This window comes from Zonotrichia leucophrys, chromosome 1, assembly GCF_028769735.1.
Source record: "Zonotrichia leucophrys gambelii isolate GWCS_2022_RI chromosome 1, RI_Zleu_2.0, whole genome shotgun sequence".
Classification (NCBI taxonomy): Eukaryota; Metazoa; Chordata; class Aves; order Passeriformes; family Passerellidae; genus Zonotrichia; species Zonotrichia leucophrys.
In genome coordinates, this window is record NC_088169.1 from 56,950,307 (window position 1) to 56,962,446 (window position 12,140).

Below are 12,140 nucleotides of genomic sequence, written 5' to 3' on the forward strand. Positions count from 1 at the left end.
CAAAAGAAAGAAATTTTACTGACAACTTACAAGTATTTTGGTTACATCAGTTTTGTCAATTTTACAGCAAGAACTGCTGGGAGAAGTCACTGGAAATGACAGATTCTCCACGCAGGATATTAATCCTTATGCTTAGGCATACAAGTAGTGCTTATCAAGTAGTGTATGCACATCAGGAGCTGCCAGCAGAATTTCTGAGACGTCTTGAAATTTCCAACTCTCTTGTAACATTTAGTTAAATACTTTGTCTGCTGGGAGTTTGGTCATTTTGTCTCTAGTCAGTCTGTTATCTTATCTATGCAGAGTCCAGCTGGAAAGAGCCATGAAAGAAAACTGAAACTACTGAGTTTCATTTTGTTTGCAGGAACATTTATTGTTCCTGATTTTTAAAAATTTTCTCTGGGTTTCCTAGATCTGTCTTCCAGATTCTCATCTCAACCCTCATCCTTTGCTGTACATCTCATCAACTTTTTTTTGTGGAGCATAGTTATTGGAAGTTACCCTCATACTTAAGCAAGTAGGGATATCTATCAATTCAGAAGCATGTTTGGAATGACATTCCATGTATTACACATGGTGTTTCAAAATATAACACGAGATGCTATATTTTTGGGAGGATTGCTGGTAGCAGGTGTTTAGAATTAGACTGGAAGAGACCCTGGAGATAGTTGCATCCAACTTCTTATCTATTCCAATTTAAATATCGCTGATAGGGGAGACTACACAGTGTGCCTGAGCAAACTGTTCCAGTGCTTCACCAGCCTCATGCTTAAGAAAACAGAGGGAGGAGGGGGGAAGTTTGTGGTTGTCTTATGTTTAACCATTTTCCTGTATTTCAATTTGTTCTTCTTGTCCTTTCACTGATAGGGTTCCCCTGAGCCTTCTCTTCTTGGGGCTAAACAATCTCAGTTCTACCAGCCTCTCAATGTACTACAGATTCTCTTGTAATTGTGCCCACAGCCCTTTCTGGATTCATTCCAATATGTCCATGTCTCTCATGCTGGGGAGTCAGGAACTGGACAGAATTCTCCAGATGTCTCACCACTGCTGAGCTGAAGGGAAGGGTCATCTCCCTCAACCAGCTGGTGATGCATTCACCTGTGCTCAGCTTGTCATTCATCACAACCCCTATTTTCCTACAAGCCTACATTCCAGCTGGTAGCTTCAGCACACGTTGGTGCATGGGTTTATTCCTCCTCAGGTTCAAGATTTACAGTTTTCTGTTGTGGAACTTTGTGAAATTCCTCTTCCCATTTTACTTGTCTGTTGATGTTCCTCTCAATGGCAGCTCAGCAGCCTGGTCTGTCTGTATACACTTCCCAGCTTTTAACTTAATTTCTTTGCTAGAAACTGTTTGATCATCTACTTCATAGGAAAAAAAGATTACTTCTCAGTATTTCCTGAGGATCTAACAAAGGGAGAAAACACCACCTGTATGAAACTAGCTATAATAATATAATGAGACTACCTTACCATTTACATTGAATAATTTCAAGTTATTATTGCACTGCAGGTGTAATTCTCTTCAATTACTGACTTAAGCCACTAGTTAATCAAGAGGTATTTAGTAAGTCTCTTTGTGCAACATGACAGTTGTACTTCTATTTTCAAATAAAGGAGTCTTGCAATGAATTAAGTCAAATCTAAGTTTTATGCACCATTGTATGCCTGTTTTTTTGTATTTAGATATGTTCTGTCGAAAATATATGGTATGCTGCTTTTTTGCTCTGTATGCTTGTGTGAATGCAGTTACCCTTCTGGACATGTGCCCTGTCATCTCTTCAGAGGACCTCATAATTGATCTTTTCTTCTGTTGACTATTGACTTATTAAGATCTTTGCAATGCATAAACAGAATCCATTCGATACAAAAAATTTATTTCACTGAGCATGTGTGATAAATTTGTACGTTTCATGCCTGTTGTTTTTGTCTGCTGGTAATAAATTTATTCATAAAATGACCAAATTTAGTCAGTGTTTGGCAAATAGCAGATAGGCATCAAAGTTACAGGTTTACAGGTCTACATTATATATTATTCAAGGAACAGAAATGAAACTTAGCCATTAATAATCTGTTTAAGTTCTATATGCATCAAATAAAGTGTATTTTCTGTGTTTCAGGGAAGTCTCAAGAACAGTAGGAAGATTTCTCCCCAAGAATTTATTCAGGATTTAAAATCTGGGTCAACGGATGAAAGACTAGTCGCTTGCTTAGAATCTCTCCGGGTGTCCTTGACCAGTAATCCTGTCAGGTAACATCATTAGCACATGTTGAAGAGATTAATCATATTCTAATTTCTTAATGGATTAAAATTAATGGATATGTAGAAGGTTTTCTGGTTAATGAGTATGTGTGCATTAGTGAGTGATTTTAACTTCTTTCTGTTTCATTGATTATGTATCCTCTGTAGGTCTGTTATTTTTAATAGAGTTGTCTGATCTATACAAGGTAATACTAAGGGAAGGTAAATTACATGTGGTGCAGAAGCAATTCCCTTTGTTTTCTAATGCTAAGTAGTCAGTTGTTTTTCATTTTCATTTTTAAAATATTTTCTAAGTCTTTGATCTTCTAACTTATTTTTGTCAGGGTAATCAATAACGGGAGTTAGGCACCTTGGTGTAAGTTTGTTCACCAGAAAACATATATATTTCTAAATGTGTCCTGCTGCTTCTGTCCAGTGTACTTTAGGCTTTCATCCTTCCTTCCTTCTGGTATTTTTTTCTGCACCTGTAGGGTTTATCTATTCAGAAGAAAGAACAATCTTTGTTTACCTGCTTTATTGAAGGAAGGTTTAACTCTTCAGTAACCATTGATAAGACTTAATTTTGATTTGTTTCATGCAGCTTGATTTCTGAATGCTGACTTTATTTCATTAAATTAGATTTTTTCCTATTCTATTTATCTTGGAGATATTTTGGGTTTAACACCATCCAGTTATGCATGCTTTTATTTATGGTGACAATTTTCTTTCACTGTGATTAGTCTTCAAAATATCAAATTTTTAAAATGTCTTTTTTCTCTCTCCTAGCTGGGTTGTAAACTTTGGCCAAGAAGGTCTGGGACTGCTGCTGGATATTTTGGAACGATTGGTTGAGACAAAAAAGTAAGTATTTAGTATAAAATTAACTTTTCTAAATATAAATAGATTATAAATATAATATAAATTATATATAATATCTAATTATATATAGAAATATCTTAATGTAAAGTTAGCTTTTCTTAATATTTAAAGATCATTTATTTACACTAAAATTTTGATTTATTCAGTCAGGACAGACTTGTGAAAAGGAGTCAGCATAAAGTTATACAGTGTTTGAAAGCCTTCATGAATAATAAGGTATGGGATTTTATTTATTCTAGAAACAAAATTACTACAGTTCAATTAGATAAAGTACCTCCTGATGAGTGTAAGTCCATATGCAGTTTGGTGAAGTGGTGGGTTGGTCAGTTGTGGTTTGAAGTTCTTTGTGTCTGCCAGAAGTCTGCCACTTTCTCTCTGCAGAAATATAGCAAGAAACTAATGCAAGCTTTTGGTGCTGTTATATGCCCTTCTGACAGAATAAGGGACCTATTTGAGACTTTTTCTCTCTTTTTTTTTTTTTTTTGTTTTGTTTTGATTAGTTCACAGACTAAAATGTCATTTGAAATACTTATTTGAGGGGAACTATTGATGTCATTAACTAGATACTTGATGGTCATTTGGATTCCCTCCCTTACAAATGTTCTTCTGTTGTTTAGTATGGGTTGGAACGAATTTTGGGAGAAGAGAGGAGCCTTTTGTTGCTGGCCAAAGCAATTGATCCCAAGCAAACTAACATGATGACGGATATAGTTAAACTCTTATCTGCAATGTGCATTGTTGGGGAGGAAAACATGTAAGTACTGTATTTAAGCAAGAAATATAAGGTATTTTTACAATATCCCAAATTATATCTGAATGAAATTAGAAAATCTTCAACTTAGTTTTGAAAGTAGTATCTGTATTATATTGTCAGTTTTCAGCATACCTTTGTGAGTTTTTTTATCGTGGCCATATCAGTGAGTTTTCTTTTTCACGTCTAGATGTACTGGTAAGATGGAAATAGTTATACAGCAATTCTTTTGCTTACTATTTCTTACCACACTTTTTTGACCCTTGTAATCCAGTAAGTAATTCTTCAGTTACAAAAATCGCTAAAGGCAGCAAGTATTGCTTAAACCTCCTAAATTTGTTTACAAGAAATTGAGGCAGGTGAATAATTTGGCAGCATGGCTTTTAAGATAGCAAATAAACAAGTTTAAATATCTCTCCTGAGTGAAATTATTCTCTTTTCTCACAGCCTTGAAAAAATATTGGAAGCTGTAACAGCAGCAGCAGAGGAGAGGAATGTTGATAGATTCTCTCCTATTGTAGAAGGTCTTCAGGATAACTCAGTTCAGCTGCAAGTAAGTAATTTTTTTTAATCACACTAACAAGTGAAAATAAAATTGCATGATTTTCTGGACTGAACAAGTCATTACAATAAAAGGAAGTAGGAATACTGTTTCAAGTTGGGGTCAGATTTTGGAATATTGTTTATAATTTTGTCTTTTAAGGTGTGGCATGGGAAGATTTGGCCTGGAAACATGGGGGTGTTCCAAGTCAATTTGTTGATTTTCCACTGAGATCTTAGCTTTGTGAGTCAAAAGACAATATATATTTAAAATAAAGGATAAGTCATATGTTTGGATACAAAAAGATCATATCACTTCTGGAAATATTTGTTGAAATTGAATATTGATTATAGTAAAAAAGCAAGTTTTTAGGCAACTGCATTTTATAATTAATGTTTTAAATCATTGGGAGGTCTGTCTCTCATGGTCACTTTATGATATCATAAAATTGCACCCAGAAGGTCTGAGGAAAGAAAACTTGCACCTTATTTTCAATTTGCCTCAGTTGGGTGTGGAGTTTACTGCAGGAAGGCACAAAGTATTCACTTTGTTTGAATGATCATTATGAATCATTGGTCTGTGAGTGTAGATATGAACTCATTGATATTCATGTAATCAGGTTGAACTGAGAGCTGTTCAAAATTTAAATCTTTAAAATCTTCTACTATCTTGCTTAACATATTTATTTGCTTGCATGAGACATATTTTTAATATGCTTTGCTTAAAGCATATTTCAGCTTAAACTAGAAATCTTGATTTTTATTTCATGTCTATTTCACTGTTCTATTCTAAAGCTTCAAGCCTTCTCCAAGGTCTTGGGTCAAACACTGTATCCATCTCTATCTCTGGGCTTGTGTGTTTGAGGCCTTGGTAGCTCTCTGTGCTTGCATTTCTCACATTAATTCTTTGTTACTATTACAAAAATAGTAAAAGATTAAAGTTTGAAAGAAATGCTTGCATTACTCAGCTTTTATATTAAATAGTTCATGGCTGATAATGAGTTGCTGTTTGTTTTATTTGTCTCACAGAAAAGCTAACCATAAAGGAATATTTGCAGGTGGAGAATTGTTTGTAGTTCAATTTTTCCAGTACTGATGGAATTCTCTTTTGAAAAATTGTGCCTTCTTTCTTACCCCTTCTCTCTTCTAATCATAGACTGTTTTGGGTTGGAAGGCTCTTTAAAGGCCTTGTGCTTCCAACCCAGCTGCCTTGAGGGGGAATCTTTTCACCAGACCAGGTTGCTCAAGGCCTAGTTCAGTTTCATCTTGAACACTTCTAGGGATGGGGCATCCACAGTTTCCCTGGGCTATCCATGAATTTTATGGACTTTCAAAAAAATTCTGAGGTATCAATTTTTCTCTGGGATATGAAAAAAAATTAAAATACTTCGATTTTAAAAAGTATTAAATGTAAATATTAATGATTCATTCATCATTATTTGATTCATTGATTCAATACTTTAGATCACAAAAATTCTTTTTTCAATTCCAGGATGTTGTATCTAAGTTAAGAGAATTCAAGAGTCTTTGTAGAGCATATAAGGATTTGAGGACTACCAAGTTGAAATTAGGAGGATGTTGTTTTGAGTGTAGTGCTGAATTTTCAGGGCTTGTGTATATTTGCATCTGTGTAGATTTCATGAAGGAAAAAAAAAACTAGTGTAGATTTAATAGAGAAAAAAAGTTAACATCTGTAACTTCCTTTTCTTTATAGTTGAAAATGCATGTGAAACTCCCCTTAAAGCAGGCTGTTACTCTATTTGAGCCACCAGGCAAGTTAACTTAATCCTTAGTATCTCTCATTTTACCCATGATGGGCACCCACTGTTTGCAGGGGTGCTCAGCTCCATGAGCAAGATACCACTGGTGAGATAACCAATTCAGCGCAGAAAACTTCAGTTGAATTACCTATGCAGCAGCAATTTTAATTTTTCTAGGACTACTATTCAGATATTTAAAAAGTTTGTTTCTACTAGTTATGCCTTCTACCTCAATTGGGCTATACCTCCATCTGGTATTTTGTTATCCTCTAATATAGAAGATAGAAGCATTGTTAAAAATGAGAATTTACTCTAAATATTACTGTTGCAATACTTCTGCTAAAATACTTATGCTAAATATATTCATTTGGTTTTGCTGAGAGTGTTAGCCTCAAGTTTCTGCAAATAGGTAATGCTTTGCCATTTAGTTTTCTATATCTTATGTAGACATAGAAACTCATTAAAAGTTCTTTTCTGTTTATTTTTTTAGTTAAACTTTCATTACAGTATGTTCCTTCTGCTAAAAGGCTTTTTGATATTTACTTTTTCAGACTTCATAAATGGTTGCTAGATTTCTATTTTTTAAGACCAGAAAAATCAAGCCTTCTCATGTGAATCAGCTGTACACTTTTCTAACAATGACATTGACCTGGTGGTTAATTTGACAGGGTTTTAATGAGACAGAAGTTTACAGTTGTCAGTTACTTGGCATACTTGCCTTGATTGTCTGCTTGATGTATGTATGCTTGCTTTGTGGCAGTTCAATTTGACACTAACAACTGACCTTTTCAATTTTGAATTGACTTAACATTTCTGTTACTAGAAGACTGAATACATAAAAGGCCTCAGTAGGGTGATTTTTGTATTTTTAGTGGAAGCTCTGTCTATCTATTTTTTGCATTTGTTGAATGCAAAAGATGTTGTATCTTTCATAAAATCCAAAATTATGGAAGGCATACTTAGTTGATTTTGGTTCAAGACAAGATTAGTAGTCTTATTCTGAAAATATAACTACAGCCAGGAGTAATATCAAGTTTCTGGTTTTGCTAAAGTAAATGTAGTTCAACATCTTAAGCCTAAAACGCGAATAGGGCAATCTTGTACCTTGTGTATTTATGATGACGACTGAAAAGTCTAATATTTCACTTGTTCAAGTCATGGAGGCAGGAAATACAGCTCTTCTGACACAACCCATTTTGATATGTAAGAAAGTTAAGAAAACAACAACAACAACTTGTTTGTTGCCTATTTCTCATTCTTCTAGGAGAATCAAGTGAGTGCTTATACTCTGTAATCATCAACTTTCACCACTGCTTCTCAAGCAGGTGGTTTAACTAACAGCAGAGTGCTATTCTTCCATGCAGATCTAGTTGCAGATCCCAGCTCCTTCTAATTTTCTAGTTAGGACTGAGAAGAGGAACAGTGGTGAAGCAAAGGTGCAGTTTTTCCTTTCCTGGATAAGTTCCTGAAAAATGGATACTCCTCATCCATGTGGAAGTGTGCAGGTTCATGCATAATATCCTAGGAGAAGCCTTTTTGTAAGAAAGTAAAAGATCCCAGGTATTCATCAATAGCCTTAACCTCACAGTGTTTTCAATTGTCAGGGAATACCATTTTATCTTTATCATTTACTACTATAAGAATGTGAGATGGCTGTGACATTTTGGTTTGCTGAACAACTTGATGATTCTTGGTTGCTCTGTGCTAATGAGGTCCTTCCCATAACTGGTTCTGTAATAGGGTCAATCAGAACAAAGCTTACCTTGCCTAAATGTCAAGACTGCAGAAACTAATTTCAAATTATTGTGGTCTTGTGTGATTTAAGTAGTTTATGCTAACCCCTAGGTATTGAATTAGTTTCACTTGGAATATGATTTAAATGTTTGTGATCTACTATCAGGTTCCTGCTATTGCCTTTATCATTAGTCCTTTAAAAAGTTTTTAAACTTAGAAAAAAGAATTTGTGATCTAATTTACTCAAATCTAGATGTGTAAGCATTGTGTCTTGCTTAGACTTGTTTTTCTTTCCTCTTGTGTAACTTTTTCTCATTCTGCTTTTTGTAGGCTTATGTTTGGGACTTTCACTATTACTCTGTATTCCTACACAAATAAATAGTTAGCTAATATTATCCAATGGATCTTTGTCTTGTTTGTTCCAGGAAGGCTAAAGTATATTCTTGTTCTGAGCTGCAATTTAATTCCCACTTGATCGAATTTGACTAGAAATACTAGAATAGCAGTACATCTTACTGATTAATTTATTGCTTTTCATCATTGTATCATGGCTCTGTTTGAGTAACACATGTGCATGTGTATTGTGTTGATTTGGCAAATTTAAACTAAATAATACTTTTTTGGTACAATTACATCTGTAGATATCCTTTCATTGAAATTGCCCTACTATCTCAAAGATAAAGCTATAGTTTGCTCTTGATCAGGATTTTCATAGTAGTACTTTTTCAGTCTCTGATTGACTCCTCACTGATAGTTTTAATCATCTGTGATAAATGCTGTTTCCTTGCTTAACAGTCCTTTCACATAGTGTTTTGCAGGGAAACATACTGTGTTTTAAACTGCTGTCATAACAATGACAAAGATTCCAAATTGTATATAATCAAACAACATGGAGTTGAAATGTAAATGTAACCTTGTAGTACTGTACTTTGGTACTGACTCTGTGGTAGTGAAGTGTACAATCATTGAAATGCCTCCCTGATGTTAACAGGAGAGCAGGTGTTGGTGGCAGCTGTCAGTGCACCGAATTACTGGTTTTGAATGGCACAACTAATTGAATCCAGAAAATGCAATTGAATGAAAGATTTTGTACTCCAGAGAGATGAATTGGAGATGATATAACTTGTTTCAACTAAATAAGATCAAAATGAGAGGAAGTAAAAATTTTCATCTTGGCTGTTGAAGGGGAGGACAAATACTCATAAAGTGGACCCATACCAAAACAAATACAAAAAGCTTTAAAAAGAAAGCCCATACTCAGATAATAAGACAGTATATTCTTTAAGGGTTTATTGCAGTAAATTTAACTGGTTTGATTGCTTGCGTTTTAAACCACTTGTGACGTCCAAATTCTTCTGTTGTGCCATTGTAACTTGTGCAGTTTGTGGGCCTAAAAAATACACCTGGTATTCAAAGCCAAGGACTTAATTATTAGTCTAAGCGATGTCTAAGTGTTCTAATAAAATTGCTCTCAGTAGTGCTAACACTTCTCCACCCCATGCCATGCCTATACATTTCTATGCTGCATTTCATTTGTGGTCATATTCTATCCACTAATTACAGAAATGTATGTAACAGTAAACTTTATTCCAGAGACTTGCCAAGGCTGAGAAAAATGTACACCTAGTGGGGTGATAGTGATTCTGTTACTCAACAAATCCTGTTGCAACTAAATAAGCCAAAACTGAGCTCCAGACAGGCAAGCCAAGTCTCAGTGAAGCCTGAGAGGTCTGGAAGCATGTAGTGTTAGCTTAATACAAAACCTATAGCCTGTTACTAGCAAAAATAAGTGGGCTACAAGGCCATGTGTCCTGAAGAAGACTGTAGAGAAGTACAGACAAGTATTCAATATGAGGAGCTTTTTCTTTGTTCAAAGCTCTTGGTTGTGCAGCAGAACCTTTCATCTCTGTTGGTTGCTATTGAGACAATTCCTGGAAGATTTTTTTCAGTCTACTTTTGAAAAGTGGACTGGGCACCTTAGCTGGTTTCAAAATTTTGGATATTGTAGCGTTTGGATGTAAGAGAATTATATTATTTGTATTTATCTTTTGGTTGTTGTAGTTACCTTTGCTGGGGTTAGCACCCTTCTTTCTTACCTAGTGTAGAGTGATGCTTTGGCAGTAACAAACATTAGAGTAACTCTCAGGAAAAAGTACTTGTGCAGAAACAGGCTTGAAGAGTAATACAGAGGTTTTGTTTGAATTTGAAGAAAATAATTGATAAGTTAACCAAGTCCTATTTCCCCCTAAGTTTCTAAAATGCTGTAGACATAGATACAGAAGCAAATTGTATAAAATGAGGGCAATAACACATTTCAGGGAGGAGAAGTATCATAAGAATTGTTCTGACAGGCACTACAAAGATGAAAAATCCACTGTGAGAGTTAAAGGCTCAAATTGTTATCTATTTAGCAGCTTTATAAGAAGAGAAGAATAACCAAGGGTTTTTTCTTATGTATAACTTCAAAGAAGCCCCAAATCAGGAAGATCTTTCTACAGGAAACATACTTGCTATAAGGCAAAACAGTCTGTGTTGCGGTATTGTTAGCTATATTCCTATTTACCTGAGCTCTTTTATAGCTGAGTGCTACTAATGGGATGCCTGTACCTTTTGGAAAGAAAACACACCGTAAGTATATTCTTCTTTGATGCGTGAGGTTATTTACTTTTCCTCATCAGGTGATGATCTAATTGCCCTCACTGTAAAGAATATGGAGAAGGGACAGGAGCAGGCTTTCATTGCCTTGCCAAGTTTGTTAAACACTTTGCTAACAAAAACATACAAAGGCAGACTTACAGTGAGGCAGGGGGGAAAACATTAGGAAACATTACTTGAACAGAATTTAATATGGCGTAATTTTTGAGCCATATAAACTTTTTTAAAAACAGACTTTTAAACATCAAATTCAATATTACTTATTATTAGTAGAATTTTTGATATTATCTACTTAGCATGCTGTTTTCTACATTTTTCTGAATTGTTTAAATATTTGTCAAACTTGTTTAAATTTTTAAAGTCCAGACTTAGATTGGAACATTCTTGCCTGTTCCTTGGGCCTTTCAAACAGCTCTGATTGATTCGTGAAATAGGACTTTGCTTTGCAAAGCCATTTATTTATACTGTCTCTTTATTGATATTACATTTTTTGTATTACTCATTAATTTTGTTCTCAACTATAAAAAATATATTTCTATTGTAGAAGAAGTCAAACTTGCCAATCTGTAGTTGTCCAGATCTTCCTGAAAGTGGCCTTTTAAATGTCAATACAATTTCACCATCTTTATTTTCTTCAGTGTCAAGATACATTTCAGTATAAACTTGGATTATTTTGTCCTCAATTTTTTTTAAAGCTTTGAATGTTTGAAGGGTGAATGCTCTTTTGTTACTTCTCATGTTGGCTTGGTTCTCTGAGTTCTTCTGCCACTTAGGAACTGTTTTGTCTCTGTTCTATTTTGTGATCTCCTCTCACATGCCAGAATGACAAAGTGTTGCTATTTGTGTTGCTTTGTTTTCTTTGGGCACTTCTTTACACCGTGGTCTTTTACTGACTCTACAGATTCTGTTGTCTTCCTTCTTTTGCTATCTTTGAGGAATTAGATGTGTTAGTCATAGATGCTTTTGCAAATTGTCCATCAAAGTTCTCTGACTCTTTTATTATATTTTCATATTTGATTGGTTAGTTTTGATTCCTCCTCCCCTCCACTGGTGTTGAATTATTTTGTTTAGGTGTTGTAACTTGATTATTGTCTAACACTGGAGTAAGTTACAGAAATCTATCTTAACACTTTTGCAGTTGATTTAAATAATCCTTTTGAGTCCTGTATGCAGTTTTGAGTCCCACAATATAAGAAGGACATAAGACTGTTAGAATGTGTCCAAAGGAGGGCATTGAGGATGGTGAAGGTCCTTGAGGGGAAGCTGTATGAGGAGCAATTGAGGTCACTTGGTTTGTTTAGCCAGGAGAAGAGGAAACTGAGGGGAGACCTCATTGCAATCTGCAGCTTCCTTGTGAGGGGAAGAGGCAGGCAGGCACTGATCTCTTCTCTGTGGTGACCTGTGACAGGACCCAAGGGTTCTTTCAGCCTGAAGCTGTGTCAGGGGATATTTAAGTTAGATGTTAGGATTGGGTACCAGTTTTTCACCCAGAGGGTGATTGGGCACCGGAGCAGCTCCCCATGGAAGTGGTCACAGCACTAAGCCTGTTGGAGTTCAAGAAGGATTTGGACAATGCTGT

At 35.1% G+C, this 12,140-nt stretch overlaps 1 protein-coding gene across 5 annotated transcripts in view; it reads left to right on the plus strand.

The window, feature by feature from the left end:
* Positions 1–12,140, plus strand: part of DIAPH3 (diaphanous related formin 3) — a 201,101-nt gene that overhangs the window by 29,442 nt on the left and 159,519 nt on the right. For all 5 annotated transcript variants that reach the window (XM_064713728.1, XM_064713699.1, XM_064713709.1 and 2 more), the window contains 5 exons: positions 2,121–2,251; positions 3,029–3,103; positions 3,268–3,337; positions 3,739–3,875; positions 4,320–4,425. In XM_064713728.1, the coding sequence (XP_064569798.1) occupies positions 2,121–2,251; positions 3,029–3,103; positions 3,268–3,337; positions 3,739–3,875; positions 4,320–4,425 (519 nt within the window). The remainder of the gene's footprint in view (positions 1–2,120; positions 2,252–3,028; positions 3,104–3,267; positions 3,338–3,738; positions 3,876–4,319; positions 4,426–12,140) is intronic.